The 20,514-nt window shown below is 37.9% G+C and overlaps 2 protein-coding genes across 3 annotated transcripts; both read right to left on the bottom strand.

Moving 5' to 3' along the window:
• Nucleotides 1–3,885: 3,885 nt before the first annotated feature.
• On the bottom strand, nucleotides 3,886–8,865 carry LLPH (LLP homolog, long-term synaptic facilitation factor). 2 transcript variants are annotated; one of them, XM_081958163.1, is made up of 4 exons: nucleotides 8,713–8,865; nucleotides 7,733–7,934; nucleotides 6,733–6,902; nucleotides 3,886–6,649 (listed from the first exon to the last, which is right to left on the bottom strand). In XM_081958163.1, exons 2-3 carry the CDS (start codon nucleotides 7,920–7,922, stop codon nucleotides 6,739–6,741), a joined length of 354 nt encoding a protein of 117 aa, XP_081814289.1. In that variant the 5' UTR covers nucleotides 7,923–7,934; nucleotides 8,713–8,865; the 3' UTR covers nucleotides 3,886–6,649; nucleotides 6,733–6,738. The 2 variants fall into 2 exon arrangements, with proteins under 2 accessions (XP_081814289.1, XP_081814288.1); XM_081958162.1 differs by having other exon boundaries at nucleotides 3,886–6,902.
• Nucleotides 8,866–10,195: 1,330 nt separating this feature from the next.
• Nucleotides 10,196–19,543, bottom strand: TMBIM4 (transmembrane BAX inhibitor motif containing 4). The gene is made up of 7 exons (XM_081958161.1): nucleotides 19,186–19,543; nucleotides 18,185–18,293; nucleotides 16,039–16,144; nucleotides 14,446–14,479; nucleotides 13,255–13,372; nucleotides 12,914–12,959; nucleotides 10,196–11,514 (listed from the first exon to the last, which is right to left on the bottom strand). The coding sequence occupies exons 1-7, from the start codon at nucleotides 19,526–19,528 to the stop codon at nucleotides 11,308–11,310; spliced, it is 963 nt and encodes a 320-aa protein (XP_081814287.1). The 5' UTR covers nucleotides 19,529–19,543; the 3' UTR covers nucleotides 10,196–11,307.
• Nucleotides 19,544–20,514: the final 971 nt, after the last annotated feature.

The following is a 20,514-nucleotide window of genomic DNA, read 5'->3' as shown; positions in this document are numbered from 1 at the left end:
TGCCATTACGGTGTTATACTAAGGAAACTCTCAGATTTATTTATTTTTTGCACTAGAGAATAGGATTTGTATTAATAAAAATGGCTTGAAATATATATTTAATCATGACTTCTTTAATTTCAGGTTTGGAGCTTCATTATTAACAGGCCAATTAATGAAGCAGCTTCACTTATCCTTTTCCCAGTTTTCTGAGGTAATGAGCCTTAAACATTACTATCCAGGGAAATTTGTATATCCAAAACATCTTTGGGATCTTCAAGTTAGTTGCTATAAAAATAAAATTGCTGTGAAGTATTTTTAAATTATAGGTAATAATTGCTTTCACTTTATAAAAGCCTTCCTGAATAACAATTGTTTTTGAAGAATATTTAGCCTTCAAATAGAACATATTAACACCCTGTAATTCTCAGCTGACAAGCCCAAACCTATCGTATTTTTAGAGTATAAGACGCACCAAGGCTTTGAAGAGGCAATTTTTAAAAAAAGTTTTGCACTCTGCAAACCTTGCGAAAACGGCCCATTTTTTGTGAAAATGGGCCTGTTTTTTTTAAAAACGGCATGAATAGCCCTTAGGAGGCTTGTAGAGTATTCCTGGGGGGGGGGGGCAAAAATGAGCAAAAAACTGCCTATTTTTCGCAAAAATTGGCCTGTTTTTTGCCAAGAAAAAGGGCATTAGGAAGCTTATAGAGTGCTCCTGGGGGCTGAGGGGGGGGGCAAAATTGAGCAAAAAACGTCCATTTTTAAAAAGGGCATGAATAGCCCTTAGGAGGCTATTTCTGCTCTCCCCAGCCCCCAGGAGCTCTCTGAAAGCCTCCTACAAGCTATGCATGGCCATTTTGGTGAAGGGGGCGGGATTTCAGGAGGCAAAAAAATATGCTTTATTCAGTGTATAAGACACACCCAGATTTTCAGCCTCTTTTTTGAGGGAAAAAAGTGCGTCTTATACTCCGAAAAATACAGTATCTATTTAAATTTGTTCTGGCCCCTCCAGAAATTTATGAATATATTTATAATTACTGTTTAGATTAGTTGCTATGAATCAATTTTGAGTCAATATTGCTCGCTTTCTTATATACAGCATAACCAAGAATAGGCTAACAGTTTTAAACTTTTAGTTTAATCAAGTATATGGCTGTCTCACATACTTGATAGAGTGAAGCAATTTCAGACCAAATGCAGGCTGCTCTTGCTACAATGCCTGAAAATCTATTTCCTCGAGTTTAACAGGTTCATACAGTGCCATCTACTGGATATAACAGGTTATAAAGATTTAATTTAATTTTCTAACAACTATAAAACTTGTTCTTGCAAACAGATCCTTATTTCTACCATCATTTTTTAGAGAGAGAAAGTAGTCAATCACTTTGAACTTCCTTCTGGATGCCAATAAAAAATCAGATTAGTGTCAGTTAAGTCCTGAGTAACAATTGGCAGGAAATTTAAGTGTCATCATAAGTTAATCAGATTTCATTATTGGGTTCCATTTGAAAGTGGCCTAAAGGAGAAAAATTAAATTCCCTCCATTTACTGATTGCTCTAGTCATTCAAGCAACTTTTGCTTTGCCTATTTCAGTTTCAGAATGTAAAAGCTTGAAGAAACAGGAAGAGAATCATTTAAAGTCCTCTTCCCATTAATCAATGCCATGGATGCATTTATTTCAATTGTAGAAATCTTATGCAAGTATCAGTTGAGCCATGTTTTGTGCCATACTAACAACAAAAATAGTAACAAGAGCATTTAAGTGGTCTGTGTTTATAACAATAATTGACAGGGGTCAAAATTTCAGTGTTAGTCTTCCAAATTCTGTTCTATTTTGATATAATAGAAGAGTACCCTTTTAAGAATCTGCTAAGATGAAGGTCAAATGAAAGGAATTTATGTTTCAAATAAATTCTCAATCTTTAATAATAAGGAACATAAATTTGGAACAAATAGCAAAATTAGTGATTTTGAAACATCCTCCAATTACCATAAAACTGATAGAAAGGAACAATTTGGAGATACTGATGACCTTTCCAACTATTCTCAAGTAACTCTGAACAACTCAAACGTTCTGACAAGGGAATAATAAGCAATTCATTTAATGAGGCTGACTATATAACTTTTATTTGGAATTCCCTTTGCTATTGTTGTCTTCGTTACTTTTTTTGGTACTTCTCTTTCCAATAAACTGGCTTTGTTGGTTTAATAAGATAATTTCTCATTAAAACCTTTTCTAACTTTTTTTCAGAGCTGGAGCAAGTTTTATTTATTTTACTTCTATTAAACAAGTTTATATTTACATCTATCCACCAAAGGGGAATCCTGGGTTGATGCATAAACTTTGTTAAGGGCTATATTCCTATACTTTGGCCAGGAAGTTACAAAGGCCTTCCTTTTTATTTTTTGCATAAGGTAAAGGTTCCCCTTGCATATATGTGCTACTCGTTGTCGACTCTAGGGGGTGGTGCTCATCTCCGTTTTAAAGCTGAAGAGTCAAGCGCAGTCCGAAGATGTATCTGTGGTCATGGCTAAACACCGAAGGCGCACGGAACACTGTTACCTTCCCACCAAAGGTGGTCCCTATTTTTCTACTTGCATTTTTACATGCTTTCAAATTGCTCGGTTGGCAGAAGCTGAGATAAGTAACGGGAACTCACTCTGTTATGCGGCGCTAGGGATTCGAACCGCTGACCTTTCTGATTGACAAGCTCAGCATCTTAACCACTGAGCCACCGCATTCCCCCCCCTTTTTTTTTTGCATAGGGATGGACCAAAATTGAGAAGAGATCAGTAAAAATGAGCCAAATCTTCCCAACTGGACAGACTAGAGTGCATCAAGAAATTCAGCCTGACTGGCAGAAATCTATGATAAATATATTTTACTGGGGAATCCTTGAAATATTAAAATTGCTGTCTGCTCTGTAAACCTATTAGTCATATAAGTTTACTGCAATTCATTTAAACTTGAAGATAAACGTCTTATCCATGTGCAGTATGCAACCTAACAACTTTCTTAGTGTATCAACAGAATTAAAGCAAAGTTGTGATGCATTATTGTAACAATAGCTAGCATCCTTGGCTGATCCCCAAAAGTTAAATAGACTATACAAACCAAAAGAAGTTGAATTAAAAGTAATATATCAAATTTTATAAAAAACTAACAGATAGCAATTCTGACAAACTATTGGTAGAAACTCAGCTGTATTCTTTAGCATCTGCCATTTCACTTCATTGGTGGGAAGTTGTGAGAAAAGGTTGTGTTGCTATTATTTGTGAAACGGAAGCCTAGAATGAATACTAATCAGTGCACTTTACACAATGTGCCATCATTTGGGTTTGTTTTTTCACTTCTAAAGGAGTCCCTCAGGATGAAATTCATTGCCAAATGTTGGTTGCTGATAGTTCTGATTGTTGCTATGAGTACTGTGCATCACTGGGCCAAGAAATGTAGACAGTTAATTGGGAAGTGCTGATTTGTGTGGTCAAGGATGGATGACAAACCTATAACAACAACCAACATGTTTCACATCAGAAAGGTTGAAGCAATTAAAGACAAGCAGCAGATCACTCAAAAGGAAACTGCTTTTAAGCTTGGCATTTACAGAAACATGCAGGACACGTTATTGTTCTTCAATATTGGAAAGCTTGAGCAAGATGGGTTTCCTGTATATGCTGACCACATGGAGATAAAATATTCAAGAGTTCAACTTTGCCAGCAATTCTTAACACATTATCAAAATGAAAGTGAGGAATTTATTAACAGCATTGTGATGAAGATAATATTTGGCATCATTATGAGCAAACATCAATCCATGGAATATTATTATAAAGTTTCATTTATGAAAAAACAAGACCTAAGTTTCATTACAAAAGCTCATGGTTGTAGGTTGTTCCTTTTAAAAAAAAAAATTCAGATAGTACCATGTATTTATTTGACTCTGACATCACTAGCAATTCAACACTCTGAATTCTGAAACATTTGGAAGAAAGAAGGAAATTTTGCTGCAACATGACAATGCTAGGTATCACATTCCACAATTTCCTGTGAGGCCATTGTGAAGTTGGATCTCACCATCTTACCACATGCACCATACAGTCCAGATATGGCATGGTACAACTTCCATCTTTCCTCAAATTGAAATGTTTTTGTGGACATCTGTTTGACTCAAATAAAAAGGTGGAAAGGATTGAAATCTGGTTGAAGAGATTATGTGTGAACTTCTTTATTAATGCCTTTCAGAAATTCTTGCATCAATACCAGAAATGTGTAGTGAATGGTGGGTGGTGTTTACACAAAGTATGTGCAGGTATCAAAAGAGCTATATAAATCATTCTTTCCTTGTTTCATATTTTAAAGCATCTCTTATGGATGTGGTGGCACTTTTTTTCAACTCTATCTCCTATATATTTTTAAATAAGAAATGGGGCTTCCTACTGACTGCTCATTTTTAATTGCTTCCCTCAAAATGCCACTCTTGCCCCAATGTGGCCGAGACAAGGAATACTCTTGATTTAAATGGAAGTCCTGATAATTTCTGATTATTTAAATAGAGCAACATTATTTGTTTTGGGATATAAGAACACTTCCCAGCAGGTACCTAAAAGTATTGAAATTATAAGATTATACATTACAGGGAGTCCTTGACTTACAAGTGTTTCTAGCGACCCTTTAAAGTCACAATGGCATTGAAAAAAGTGACTTATGACCGTTTTTCACATTTACAATCATTGCTGCACCTCTCCCCCCGTCACATCATCAAAATTAAGATACTTGGCAACTAATTCATATTTAGACAGTTGCAATGTCCCAGGGTCACATGAGCACTTTTCTGACCTTCTGATAAGCAAAGTCAATGGGAAGGCCAGATTCATTTAACAACTATTTCTGAAATAGGTTTTATACAGAAATGGAGCCATTCCATAATGTAATAAAACTCAATTACATTTCACATTACATTTAGTTTTTTAAAATTAGTAGTAAACACACCAATATTTTCTAAGAAAATCTGAAACGTCTCCTTTAAAATCTGAACACTTTATACTCCAATAGTAAGCTTATTTGTAATTCCAGTTAAACTGCCTAGACCTCACCCCCACCTGTACAGAACTGTGATGTTACAAAATATCCCTGTGCAACTCTGCTCAAAAATACACTGTGCTGAATTCTCCAAGGACCTCCCTTCAGGAAAGTATGCATGGGATTGCACTTAGTCTTATTCTTTTGAAAGGAAAAAGAAAGGTCCAGATGTATCTATTATTGCTAAATCAGAACAAAATAGAACTTGAGGATATATATTTGGGTATATAATGTACTTATATTTGGCTATAATGTATTCTATATACCAGCGATGGTGAACCATTTTTGGCTCGCGTGCCATAAGGGGGGGAGCACAGGGGTGGTGGTGAGTGGACGTGCCGCATCCATAATGCAATGCACGAACCCCCCAGTGCACATGCACGCAAGAGAGGCACGACCCCCCATTTTTTGCATGCTTTTTTCGCTCTCCTCAGGCTTCAGAGGCTTTTTAGGAGCCTGGGGAGGGTGCAAACAGCGTCCCCCGCCCCCCTGGAAACCCTCTGGAGACTTCAGGGACCTTCAGGAGGCTTCTCTGAAGCCTTCGGAGGACTAAAAAGGACTTATGAGCAAACCGGAAGCCACTTCCGGTTTGCTCGTAGGGTCGATTTAAGCCCTCCGGAGGCTTCAGGGAAGCCTCCTGAAGGTCCCTGAAGCCTCCGGAGGGCTTAAACCGACCCTACGAGCAAACTGGAAGTCCCTTCCCGAACTTCCAGTTTGCCCATAGGGCCAGTTTTTTGTGTTCCAAAGGCTTCAGGGAAGTTCCTGAAGCCTCCGGAGGACCTCAAGGGGGGGGGGGAAGGCTCTTTTCACCCTCCCCAGGCTCCTATAAAGCCTCTGGAGCCTGGGGAGGGCGAAAAATGGCTTTAAAAATGGCTGAACTCAGCTGGCCAGCGCGTACATGCATGCTGGCCAGCTGACATGCCAATACCTCGCGTGCCCTGACAAATGGCTCTTCATGCCACCTGTGGCACGCTTGCCATAGGTCCGCCATCCCGGCTATATACCTTACACAAAAATTCCCCCTGAAAATCAGGGGCATTCCAAAGCTATTTATTTATGATTAATACTTCAATGCCTAATATGTTGACTTTGGCTTTATTAGTATTAGATATTAAATTAAATATAACATATTTTAAAAGATATTCAAGAATGAGAAATGAGAACAAAATAAGTATGTTTCTACCAGATACATTTGAAATTGTTGCAATAGGTTCAAAAATGAAGTATTTAGTTCTGTTGAGAATAATCCAACAATCAGTTGGAACTAAGTTTGACTGAAATGAATGAGCAAGAATCATGTAGCACATTAAAGATTTACTAATGAACAAACATATAAAGACTGACAGCGATTCATGATATCTTACTTTATAAAAGGATTTTTAAAAAAACCTTGAAAACTCAGCTGTTTTTTGTTTTTTTTGCTACACCCGATTAACACATTTGCTTTTCTGTAAAGCTAAAACAACTAAATTTTAAAGCATTTGCTAGAAATTTGGTTGCCATTGGATGATATCTAGGTTTAATTATAGCATAATTATAGTCCCATTTGTACAAAGATGATTGGAACTTTATTAAATGAGCCTGAACATCTGAAACAAGAAGAAAATACTCTTTAGGACAGATGACATAAACCATTAAGTTCTCCCCCCCCCTTTAATTTCTTAACATTTACCAGAGTCTACCACGTTAATCCTTTTGGTGCTTTAGACTTATTTTTTCCTTTGACACGTTTTGACTTCAGCTTTTTTCTCTGCCTGGGATTCATCCATACTGGATATTGTCCATGTTGATCTAGAAGAGTTTTCTGATTTCTTTTAACATCCATGTCCATCTTGCTTCCATCTAGGAAAAAAAACCCACGAAGAAGTAAATTGCTATTATCACTTAAAAATAGGAGATTTAAAAGTGAATTAAAAAAAAAGAAACTGTAGGAATAAAGCATAAATTATTCTAAAACTGATAAGAGTGAAGAACTAAGAAATGAGGCACTACGAGCATATGTATGCTTGCACTATGATGGTTTTTAAAACAGTTTCAAATTTGTTAGTTAGGATAGTCCTTCTTTGAAAAAATATATTTATTATTTATTCAGAAACTGCCAAGTGAAAAGATCATTCTGATTATAATTTACAATGTTTCCCTCTTTGCTTTCCACTATCTATCTTCAAAAGAATAGATACCAGTCCCACAGGTCATCCTCATAAACTCCTTCTACCTTATTCTTATTAACAGCATTTTTCTTCAACTCTCAGAATTTCCAGTTAGCCAAACTTTTTCTAGATGTTCAATGGATAAATAAGATAGACGCATAACATAATCTATTTCTGCTGTATCAACTCACAGAAGCAATATGGTGGTATTAGATGGTTTTTTTAAAGGGAAGATTTATATAGCCAAGGGAAATATGAGAAAAAGCAGCCCCAAAAGAATAAAACAGAGCAGTATCAGGTGACGGATGTACAGTACCATGATTCCTTCAGAGCCTGTTTGTTGCAAATCTTAGAACAATGTCCCCCAGTCTAAGCAACTTCAAGACCAGTGCATTAATTCCCAGAACTCTCAGCAATGTCTATGCTGGATAGAGAGTTCTAAAATTAGAGACAACACATCTGCAAATTGCCCAGATTGGGAAATTTTGCTTTGGAGCCATACTTAAGAATAATATGACTCACCATCTGAATCCTTTTTCTCTAAGATTTTCTCAGCAGGAACCACAGTTACTACTTCCTTCACTTCATCCATTACAACATCACTGTTGGCTTTCAGAATGCTCTGCAACCTGGCCAGTTCCTTGGGAGCATTTTTCTTTCTCTTCTCTGCTCGCATTTTTCTTTTCCATTTGCTCCTTAGGCTTTTTGCCATTTCTGTTTGCTTCTATAAATGGAAAAATAATGCGTAACACCAGTATGACAAAACAGAACAAATTACTGGGTTTGTGTAAACATAAACTTGTGGCTCCCCAAAAAGCCAACTACAATGACAGTATCTCCTATTTGTGCATAAGGTATAAAATGTATTTCTTCAGAAACACTCCTCAAAAGCCATTTCCATCCTTGTTTAAGAGAGATTTGGGCTCAGATTGTGAACAAATTTGAAGTGATGGCTCCTTAGTTCCAAATAATATTTTCCTGCTTTTTAAAGCTACACAGAATCCTAGCAATACAAAACTTGCATTTCCTGAAATATTCCTGAACTTCCCCCATAGTAGAGGCAATCTATAGGAAGCCTTCCAATGAGCCACCGATGCTCATTTGTTCTTCTAAACTGTGGCAGTTCTGAGCAGTCTACTTAAAACCACGAGTCATTACTCAGGCTAAAAAGGTTAAATACGAGAGGGTTTCCTGGGGGGTCCCACATCCAAGGACTCCGGCTGTCTTATCAAGATGAGCCATGGCTACCAAGCAGGTCTTATTCTTCGGGGCCAAGAATGATCTAATTAGTCCCAGGATTGTGGGTTAGCCTAAAGAGCTGAACCGACATCCCAGACGAAGCAACCTCTGCCGTGCTGTTGCCCAGATCACCGGCTGGATTTGTTCAGGAAATGGCCAGAAGTTGAGATGAACTCGGGAGCCTTATGGCAGGACTTGGGAAGCCTGGCCTCAAAATACAGCAGCTCCTCTACAAATTACTGGCCGAGCCCTTCCCCCGGTACCTGAGCACGCGGCGCTGGGTGACTCTCAACGCCCCGCTTCCACCGGACGTGACTGTAACAAGCACCTACCCACTGCGCTTCTTCCGGAATTGAAAGGCTTCGACCTCCATGTAGGGCGGATAAGACGGGCAGTTGAGTCAGGGACGTCGCTTTCGAAGTCGAGCTGGCCCACAGAGCCCCCTTGCGAGCTCCCCCGGTACTTCTACGGTCAGCGGATGACGGATTGGAGGGGTTCTCCGGGCTTTGTAGGGCTATTACAGCGGGCATCTTTTCTGGGAAAAGCCAGGCGAGGGTCGTTCTCCTGGCAGATCTAACGACCTACACTTCCTCGAGCAATATTCCCTTCCTGCTTTAGCAGCGCCGTCAGGTAATAACCAGGGAGGTTGCTCCGTTTATCTCGAGAGCAAAAAGAAGTAATACTTCCAACCAGAGGTCAGAATGGGTGAGACGCGGAGAAAAGAGGGGGTCCCAAAGTCACTTACACCACACTCTCGTAAATGTTTGAAAAACAGTGATGACTATGCTCAACTTCTGGGCAAAGCTCAGAAGTTATGCTAGCGTCTTAAATCTTAGATTCTGATGGTACATTTGGAAAATAATCTGCATTTATGGTATTTAATAGTTTATGGCATTTACAGCTCACAGCTATAAATGAATGTGTAAGGTTTTTATAGTACTTTATAGAAGATTTCCCTGATGCTCTTAAGATGTCCTTAACAGCTCACAGAACTAAAGCAAACCTTAAAACAGTATTTTGCAACACAAACAAAACAAGGTAGGTAAAACAATGAAAATACACTGAATTGTGTAAATAGTAAAAAGGCTAAATTGGGGGAAGAAGGAATCCACAATATGGAGGAAGACAAAAGTAATTTTACATAGCAAGTAGAAAAAGGTAGAACCTGCAAGAGTCTTTACCAATGATCTAAGAGTGCAGGGCAGACTAAATAGGAGTTTGTAAGTAGCTTGGTCCTGAATGCAAGCACCTTGAATGGAGCTCAGAAGGCAACCAATAAATTCACAAAATGTTTTTTGCCATTACTGGATGAGATATAATTTGTGAACATCTTTGAGGGCTATTTACAAACCAATAATTAAAGTTATAAAACCAGGTCTTTCTCTTCAAGGTAAGAATGCAACTGTTGATTCAATTAAAGTTGATAAAAAGACACTCATTGTCACTAAAGTAATATGACTGACCAGATAAATACAATTGTAACGTAAACCTATAGGTTTTCTGGAAGCTGCAAACTTAAATAAACCCAAGGATGTCATAATAATTTTTGGGGGAAGCTAAACTAACAGGTAAATATTTACTTTGTCACAATTATTTGGAAAGCTAAGCTAATGTAAGCAAATTCTATTTTAATACAATAATTATCTGTAACTTTAAAGCCTTTTGGACATAAAGTGTTATGAACTGGGACTCTATAATTAAAAGTTGAACTTTGAATACAGATTTTGAATAAATACTTGAAACAACTTTTAACATTCGAATTACTTTTAATAATAGGCTGAAATTATAAAAATAAAATGGAGTGACACTGACAAGAAAAATATCAGTCAGCAGAGATCTCTGAGATTGCACTCTTATGTAATACAGCTTTCTGCTTAACAGTGACAAAATTATCTACAAGTCTTAACAATAGAAGGAAAAGAAACAGAGAAAAGGCATCACATAATGGACATTTTATTACAATTATTTATTTTTATAAGTTTCTAATCACCTGCCAGAATAGCAGATGCAATCTAACTAACTTTGCTATTACCTCAGTTGAAGGGCCATTAATAAATATTCTTCTGCATAAAAATATTTCATCTCTTACAACCATTAGTGAAAAGGTCCTAAGAATGGACTCAAATAAGTTTCAAACTCTTTCCACATTCTAAAAAAGTTCTAGAGAAAACATGATATGGTATTTCTGAACTTTCTAAAATTTTAGAATAGAGAAAGACTACTGCCAGCCAATTGTTTTTTGTTTACTTTAACATATGGTCCATCTAGGAATCCTTCCCATAAAAGATTATTTTTTCCCATATAAGGTTGTTTCCCAAATAAAAATACTTGGAAGTACATATATTTATTAGAAAAAGCAAAATGATGTAGGATCAGTTCTTCAAATAAAAATGCTCATAGTTTTTTTTTGTAAAAGAAGACAATAGAATTTTAGCTTATTTAAAGTTTCAGTGCTCAATAGTGAAATCAAGGAGACTTATGTTATTCAACCAGCAACAACTGTGACTCTCAAAGGACACATCTGTGGCAATTACTGCAGGAATAAAATAGAATTTTAATGGTACTTATTGGCACAAATGAGTTGATGAGCAAGTCTTTCAATCAATACTAATAATATGCAAATAGATGGAGTAAGCCTTTGCCAAACAGCCAAGATGCCTGCAATATATAATTAACTGATCTCAGAATAGATGCAGTAAGAATCAGCTCTCTAAAACAGTTTATACAGAAAACAGTGAACCCAGCACAGAATGTAAAACCAAGCTTCAGTCTCAATGTAGACTGCAGATTTTCTAGGTCTTAATTAACTCTTTAGATACTGCATATAAATTATCTCAAATTTGAATTAAAACTTCCAATTACTTTTTATTAAATGCTTCTAGCAAACGGAGCAGGTGCAAAAACAGATTGATGATGTCCAAATAAAGATTGATTGCAGCCAGTATATATTCTTCCGGAGAGAGTTTGTGCATTAATAGATGAGTGTCGTAGATGATAAATCCACAGAACAGAAGCGCTCCTGCAGCAGCAAATACCAGTTCTACTACTTCATTATTGAAAAATAACTAGAAATAAGGAGCAGATAAATGCAGATTTAGTGTATTTTGAATATAAAAGCATATTAAAAATTACATCTATAATGGTACTATAATTTAAATTTTAAAAATGTTTTTAATGGAGAAGTTGAACACAATTCATATTTTCTATATTATAGATCATTCCTGTGACTTTAAGACTTCCCATGTTACCAGCAAAATAGCATCTTGTCATATCCAATGATTGTCAGTTGTTTCCTAAAGCAACAGATCTAACTTCAGTTCAAATTAGATATGCATTTTCTCAATTTAATGTGTATGGGCACACTTTGAATGAATAAAATCAATAAAACCAATCACATTGAGAATATTGTTTTTTAAAGGGCTTCTCATGCTGCAATTCTTTTAAAGAATAGTTGGGTATTTTGTAACTTATAGTATTGCTAACACAATAGTCAATCTGAAAAATACTTTAATGAACTCTTCAAGAAAATGTATTAGACCACCTGGATTCTGCACTCTGAGGAAATCTAAAAGCTTTTCCCCCTCTTCTTTCAGAGATTTACAATGTTATTATAAAACTATAACTTATTTGTCAGTATGTTTTGTGTCACCTTCATCTCTAACAAAATGCACTCCATCTATTTAAACTGTATTAGCATACAGTTGTTTTCCCATTTTACTGTGAACTATACCTTCAAAGTTACATGGACATATGGCAATCTCCCAGTTGCTGGGGCCATTTCCAGCATAATTTTTATATATTTATTCAATGAAGCTTTTCGAGGGAAGTTTGTAGAGGACTGCAATCATATCCTCTGTTCATTATTAGACACATTAGGAACAGCCATAAATGATTGTAAGTGGGTACCTGCACAGCAGATTATCAAACTGACTCGGGATTAATGAATGTATGGCTGAACTGCAGAATCTATGGCTAAAGAAAGATTTGCAGATCATGTTATCTGCTGATTATCATTCTCTATGCCTGGTCTGGCCAGGTTCAAAATGAGGAAAGCTCCTTTATTTTAGCTACCAAAACCCAATAACCGAATATTAAAAGAAGGCCTCTGAATGATAAACATTGGCATCTATCTGATTTATGTAGAATAATTATTATTTTTATGTAAAATTATTTGAATCAACACGTTATTTTTGAGAGTGTAATGTTGATTCTTCAAGTTTGTGGAGCAAAAACATTAAAAGATAAAAGCAGTTTAAATTTGATCTTAGTATGCATTTATTTAAAAACTATTAAAACTAATTTCAACTTTAACCCAGTTTTCATTAATAAACTACATGCTCATAATCCCCCAATGCACATATATGACTTGCATTGAAAAAGAACACAATTATCAGTTTAAAAAAATAGTTAGCATCCTATGGAGACCTCCAAAATTTTAATTATCTAAAATAAATATCCTCTTACCTTTAAAATGCTTGCCAGGAGAAGAATCCACAAGCAAGTAAAGAGCCTGGGAAGGTACAAACATATCTTATTTGTAATATGCTTTTAACAGTTCTTTAAAAATGCAGACACACATATTTTCTATAATTATTAAGTACAAAAATCACATATTGAAATAATTATCAGCCATTTCTCTTTTACTTATTGACAAAGCACACTTGTAAATCCCCTGCCTTAGTTTTTTTGCTGCAATCACAACATATCAACAAATCTTAAAAGAAGCCGTCACTGATTATTATTCCAGTAAGAAAGGGTCATTCAAAATGCTCAAATGCCAATGTATGTAACAGAAACTAGCTTACCCCGCTCCAGCTTTACTGAAATCCCGTTTGGATTGCAATGTGTACACAGTAAGGGCTAAAAACACAGTTGTTGTCAGAATAAAGGCTTGTAACACAATTGATACTTCATAGAAAGTCACTAGCAAGAAAGGAAAAACAAACAAAGAATTGTAATCAATATGGAGAATTTTTCATACAATCATCTTGTCTTAATTGGATCATTTTTTCATACATAAAAACCGTACTGTAATTCTAAAATCTGGTATAACTCTTAACAGGTCAAGAGTATGTCAATGACAAGTAATGAGCTGTATAAATTTTAAAGTACAAATTTTGTTCTATTAATACTTCATAACAGAAGCGAAGAGGGGAGGAGGGGGACCCAACATAACACACAGATGAATCTATTCCTGATTTCTTTTTACCTAACAGAAATTAAATCTGGATTTAGTCATATGTTTTCTTATTTTAAGAAAATAAGTTTAAAGCAAGAGCTTGAGTTGCTTTAGAAAATGACTGGAGGCGTTCTCGCTTCAACTTTTGGGTGCAAAGGCATCATTATTCATCTTCCTATTTTCTAGACTGAATCATGATACAGAATTAATTCAAGCATTTCAAGGCACATATACTGTAGACCTACTGCCGACAACACCAGGTTTTGTAATACAGGGGCCATGGAAATTAATAAAAAAAGTGCCAATACTCATTGTTAGCTATTAATATTGGAATGTCATGTCTCCTTTCACTCTGGTGGTCTTCAGAAACAGCCTATTACTACTTTGAAATAATTTAGCTCTTCTTGCTTGACAGTTGTTGGGTTAAGACAGAGTGTCATTCTCCACCCACAAGTATAATTTTGTCAGCCCCTAGGGCAGAGGTGGGGAATGATGATCAGTTTATGACTTGTGGACTTCAATTCCCAGAATTCCTGAGTCAGCATGGAATCTACAAGAGTTGCTTCTCAGATAATAACATAAGCAGCCATTGTATAAATAATTAGTAGCTGCACCCTACTTCTTTATCAGAAAAAATTCTTCTGGTTTACAGTGAGGCTATGAGGGGGGGAAATCAATTTGTTGAAATTGTTGCATTACTGCTTTTATCTTAATAAAGATTGCTAAATAAAATTCTCACTGGGCTTGGAAAAATATACTTTTCAGTTCAGGCAGCTACCAAAGTCTGATGCTGTCAATCAAATATAATAAATTTTACCTGTAATGGCAACAGTCAGTGCTTCTAAAAAAGTCTATAAGTAATAAAGAAAAAAAAAGTATCACACAACTTATTAAATCTTAATAACAAAGTTTCAGAAATTTGTGTAGACAAGAGCCGTATCATTAGACTTGTTAAATTGGGCCTCATGTATATGAGGGAGGGAGAGAGGAAGGGAGGGACTCTCTTATACTAAGGAGAATTGGACTCTTCTTTACCTACCCTTTCCTTTGCCTAAATAAAATTAGGAATTCACGGCCTATATGCTGCTTACCACTCCAGGTTAGTAGCCCTCAAAACTCTAAGTAACATACCAGTGATGGCTAACCTTTTTGTTGTTGGGTGCCTAAAATGCGAGTGCACACATGCAATAGCACACGTGTGTGCCAGCACCCACAATGCAAAGTGTGCCCCCATATGCACATGCGTGCATAACACCCCCATGCTCCTCCCCCATGTGTGCCGCACTGCTCGCCTTCAAGCTGAGCTTGGTATTTCCTGCAAGAGGCTGGGGGAGACCGTTTTTGCCCTCCCCAGGCTCCAGGAAAGCCTCTGGAGCCTTGGGAGGGCGAAAAACGGGCCCAACGGGCCTACCAGAAGTTCAGAAATGATCAATTTCTGGCTTCCAGAGGGCCTCTGGGAGGGGCAGGGGAGGCTGTTTTGGCTCTCACCAGGCTCGAGGATTTCCTGAAGCCTGGGAGGGCAAAAATGGCTTCTTCCCCAGCCGGAAATGAATTTCTTCTAAACTTCCGGTACGCCCGTTGGGCCTGTTTTTTGGCATCCCCAGGCTCTGGATGTTTTCCTGAAACCTGGGGAGGGCGAAAACAGCCTCCACCAGCGCTCAAGAAGACTGAAAATAAGCTGGCCAGCACATGCATGCACGCTGGAGCTGACGGCTCACGTGCCAGCAGATATGGCTCTGCGTGCCACCTGCCATAAGTTCGCCATCACAGTAATATGCTGTCAGAATATATGATAATCTGTGATAATCTTTGCAAAATCAGATTTTTCTCCTTTTATAATCAGAAAAACATATTAAAAGTTTTGTGTACTTTCTACAATTTCCCATCATTTCCTCTAAAAATAAAGGTTGAAAATTTAGCTCTCGTATGCTGTTGGATCACTGCATCATCACACAGAACCTGGAGGTTGACAATGCTACTATTACTATGGACCACTGCAAATTACACATAGACATACCTTTGAAAGCAAGCATTTTCACATCATTAAGTCAATTACTCTATTTGCACTGCTATGATCAGCTGTCAGTTTTCCGAATAAAAGAGGTCAGCTAGGTTTGACTCAAATATTTGTTCTGATATATGCAAACTTACTCTGCTATGTACATTAAAAAGCTATGCAGAAGGAAATGATATAAATCATTTTCAAAGGGGCAGCATATGTTCTACAGATGTCTGATAAAAGCCTTTTCCTTTTCTTAAAAAAATATTAATAGAAGAATTACTAGAAGTACAAAGGTAAAACAAACAAAAAAACTCATGGGGAAAAGAAATCAAAAATATACAATAAAATACATTCACCTCATTAATTAACTGCAACTACCAGAGTGTCATTCATTATAAAAATACTTACAAATCCGAAGAGAAGATATAAATTAACTGGATACTGATGTCTATATAGAGTTAAAGCCACAATCAGAGCCAAAGAACCAACCAAGGCCATCAAAAGTAAAGCAGGGCTGTAAATTTAAGTATGACAACATAATTAATATTAGGAAACAATATTATAATATCTTTTGTTCTCCCCCAAATAACGTATAAATCAATCTTATCAAAGTTTAAAATAATTCAGTAAGACATATTCACAATAGCAATTTATTTCTGCATTATATTAGTTTGTTGTTGTTAGTCGCGAAGTCACGTCTGACCCATCGCAACCATATGGACAACGCTCCTCCAAGCCTTCCTGTCCTCTACCATCCCCCCGTCCATTTAAGCTTACACTAACTGCTTCAGTGACTCCATCCAGCCACCTCATTCTTTGTTGTCCTGTTCTTCTTTTGCCCTCAATTGTTCCCAGCATTAGGCTCTTGTCCAGTGAGTCGTTTCTTCTCATTAAGTAGCCAAAGTATTTGAGTTTCATGTTCAGGATCTGGCATTCTAAAGAGCAGTCAGGGTTGATCTCCTATAGGACTGACCAGTTTGATTGCCTTGCAATCCAAGGGACTCGCAGCAGTCTTCTCTAACACCATAGTTCAAAGGCCTCAATTCTTTGGCGCTCAGCGTTCCTTAGGGTCTAACTTTCACAGCCATACATTGCAACTGGGCAAACCATAGCCTTGACTATACACACTTTTGTTGGCAGGGTGATGTCTCTGCTTTTTAGTATGCTGTCTAGATTTGCCATAGCTTTCCTTCCCAGGAGTAAGTGTCTTTTAATTTCTTGGCTGTAGTCCCCATCTGTGGTAATCATGGAGCCCAGGAAAATAAAATCTATCACTACCTCCATTTCTTCCCCATCTATTTGCCAGAAATTGAGAGGGCCAGATGACATGATCTTAGTTTTCTTAATGTTGAGTTTCATGCCAACTTTTACACTCTCCTCCTTCACCCGGATCAAGACGCTCTTTAGATCCTCTTCACTTTCTGCCATTAGAGTGGTATTATCTGCATATCTGAGGTTGTTGATATTTCTCCCGGCAATCTTAATTCCAATTTGTGATTCATCTAGCTCTGCTTTTGCATATAAGTTAAATAGGCAGGGCGACAGTTTACAGCCTTGCCAAACTCCTTTCTCAATTTGGAACCAATCAGTGGTTCCGTGTCCAGTTCTCACTGTGGCTCCTTGACAGGCATATAGGTTTCTCAAGAGACAAATAAGATGGTCTGGTACTCCCATCTCTTTAAGAACTTGCCACAATTTGTTGTGATCTACAAAATCAAAGGCTTTAGCATAGTCAATGAAGCAGAAGTAGATGTTTTTCTGGAACTCCCTAGCTTTCTCCATGATCCAGTGTATGTTGGCAATTTGATCTCTAGTTCCTCTCCTCTTCAAAATCCTGCCTGTTCTTCTGGTAATTCTCGGTCCACATACAGCTGGAGCCTAGCTTGTAGGATTTTGAACATAACTTTGCTAGCATGTAAAATGAGTGCAAATGTGCGGTAGTTTGAACATTCTTTGGCATTGCCTTTCTTTGGAATTTGGAATATTAGTTACTCGGTGATTATATTAGTTGCTTCATTCAGACACACAAAAGTGAATGGAGAACATGCCACTTACTGGCAAAGGAGAAAAGAAATAGGCTATTATTAAAGGTAGGAACAAAACCTAATTTTTGTTTCCATGGCTAACTAATATTAGGCCTTAGAAGCAAATTTTCACACTCACAAATACCCACAAATAGTGGAAACCTTTTCTCTCCCAAGCAACTGGTGTAATTTACTTAACAAGAAATAAATTCATTCACCCAGGAACTCTGTTCAGGTGGGACAAATATCTTTTGTTTTCTACTCTTCCCCCCCCCCCCAAACTCCACCCTCAGTGAACATGATATTTCTCCAAACAATTCCCTAGACCAGCATTTTCAACCTTTGCAACTTTTAAGATTTTGGCTGGGAAATCTCAGAGTTCAACTCCACACATTTTAAAGTGGCAAGGTTGAGAAACAGCTCTAGACTACCTTGCAGAATCATAAAATATGAAAGGGCACTGGATCCGTATTTATTTTGTATTAAAAAATGAAGCAAATTCAACCAGATTCACTCACTATAGATCCTACCTTTCATGTACAAACGTCCGAATTGTTGTGGAATAGAGAAAAGCTGCAGAGGTTACAGTTGTCAAAAAAATCTGGGCTGAAAGTATGCTATAGACTTTGCGCAGAAAAGCTAAAATACAGAAAATAAGCACAGTTCATTATTGTTTATTTTCAAGACATGCTGAAATCAAATACCTATACTTTGTTCTTGTTTACTTTTAAACATCATTCAATCTTTAGCTTTTTAATGGTATCCCTGCAATAAACACTGAATCATCAGGGGATCCAGTCATATTACCTTACAGTTGTTTATCATCCAAAAACTAATATATTGCAGTGAGTATTTGAGTAGGTCAAAACTCCCCGAGCCATGCGTATAGAATTCTTGATCTAGGATGGTGCAGGTCTCCCCTATTGCTCTATTGAAAATGGATTTAAAACCCCTGCAATGTTGCCCACACCACACAACTCTTCCCATAGCAAGATGTTCATTGTAGAAGATCGTTCCCTCATTTGTTCTACCTTTGCCAAATTACTATCCTAAAGGAGTCCATGATTCATCTGCAAAGGAGAGCATCTGGATCGTGGAAGCCAAAATACTGGATCACTTTTCTGATAACAAAGTACCATAGGAAAAACTATAATCAACTCTCCCCACCCACCCCCCACCCCCGCCCTCGCCCACCTCCCACGACTTGCCCTCGCATTCTGGGACTGCATTCCCTCTTGGGGAAAAGGCCAAGGCATTGATTGGCCTGGCAAGATCCACGATTGCCACGGTTTCCGACGAGCACTGCCACTTTAGCGTAGTGTCAGGGGCCTAAAGCAAGCACAACAGGCAATGTAGCCTGGAGCGAGGACTGTTTACAAACGGTAATAATTTCGTCTTCGAAGCCCAAGGATTCGAGCTAAGCGGGAGAAGAGGAAGCTTCATTGGGAAATGGCGAAGGCGACGACTTCGGAATGGAAAATGGAAAAGGCGAGGGGTGGTGGCGAGAGAGGGCTGACCAGGGACTCTTTACCCAAGCGGATGTGTACGCTAGCCGTCGCGACGTTAGTGCCATAATTGAAATCGTCCTCAATGGACGATTTCGGATAACTCTCCGCAGCCATCTCCGCAGCCGCTCTCCTTCCCGAACTTCCGCGTCTGCGCTTCCAAATCGGTTGCTGAAGGGCGTCGCTCGGAACTTCCGGCTTGTACTCGGTCGTGGTCTCATAATCCCCAACGGTGATGTCATCGCCAGCCAATGGTTGCGCTTTAAGGCGGGAAGAGCGCTGAGCGCCTTGGTTTTTCAAGTTGGGGGTGTTAAAAGCTTCGTCGTCCGATTTGAGGCGGGCTCCTCCGTCCACCTGCCGCCCTCGCATTCAGCTAGCCTTATTCCACGGCTGCTGAACGGGAATCTGCCCCTTGAGTTCTACATCATTAGGTTTAAAACTGTGGCTACTTTCTGGAGGAACAGTCCGAGGCTGGGTTTACAAACGACTAAAGAATATTCGGACCTGGAGGGTGGTGTCTATGAGGTAAATTCCCTTGAGTCTCTGAAAGGTTAACGGCGTACTGGCAAAGTACGGTGTGGGCGCGTGTGTGTGAGAGAGAAAAGAAACAGCAGGATTTATTTCTGAATAACCCAATATAGGGAACAAAGCAAAAGCTGAATCTCCAATCATACTGGCCCCTTCACAATGAACCATTACATGTCATGCAACCCACCCACACACGTACTTACATACATCATACATACATGTGTGTGTGTGTGTATGTACACACATACCGCAGACAGTCTGGGTTTTCTGCTAGTCAATTCTAAATATAAATTATGGTTTCCTGGTATTATGAATAAAGTGATGTCTAGTCATTGTTACTGAACAGCAAAGGTAGCTCTTGGGTTGTTAAAATCTCAACCTACATTGAAGTTAACTTTCATTGATCTCTGGAGCCCTGTTAGTATTAAATTTATTTGCCTTCTATTTTGCAGTTCGAGGTCACTCTGAGCGCCTTATAGAGATAAAATACAGATAGTCCTCAACTTACAACATTTTGTTTACTAAACAATTCAAAGTTACAACAGCACTGAAAAAAGTGACTTCTGACCATTTTTCACACTTACAATTGTTGTAGCATCCCCATGGTCATGTGATGCAAAATTCAGATGCATATACCTGACTCATATTTACCACGATTGGAGTTTCCCAGGGTCATGTGATCACCTTTTGCATCCTACTGACAAGCAAAATCAATGCAGCCAAATGAAGCCAGATTCATTTAACAAATATGTTAGCTAACCTAACAACTGCAGAGATTCAATTAACAACTGTGGCAATAAAGGTTGTAAGATGGAGCAAAACCCACT

Source organism: Natrix helvetica, assembly GCF_964273705.1.
Source record: "Natrix helvetica genome assembly, chromosome: 6".
Taxonomy (NCBI): domain Eukaryota; kingdom Metazoa; phylum Chordata; class Lepidosauria; order Squamata; family Natricidae; genus Natrix; species Natrix helvetica.
The sequence above is the reverse complement of the archived record's forward strand: the minus strand, read 5'-3'. Positions and strand labels throughout refer to the sequence as shown.

Coding starts and splice junctions, on each gene's coding strand:
- LLPH (XM_081958162.1), bottom strand. CDS start 7,922: ATGGCAAAAAGCCTAAGGAGCAAATGGAAAAGAAAAATGCGAGCAGAG. Junction 6,903..7,732: donor AGAGAAAAAGGATTCAGATG/GTGAGTCATATT, acceptor TTTTTTTCCTAG/ATGGAAGCAAGATGGACATG.
- TMBIM4 (XM_081958161.1), bottom strand. CDS start 19,528: ATGCGAGGGCGGCAGGTGGACGGAGGAGCCCGCCTCAAATCGGACGAC. Junction 16,145..18,184: donor CGGACGTTTGTACATGAAAG/GTAGGATCTATA, acceptor TTAAATTTACAG/CCCTGCTTTACTTTTGATGG. Junction 11,515..12,913: donor TCCTGGCAAGCATTTTAAAG/GTAAGAGGATAT, acceptor CCTTATTTCTAG/TTATTTTTCAATAATGAAGT.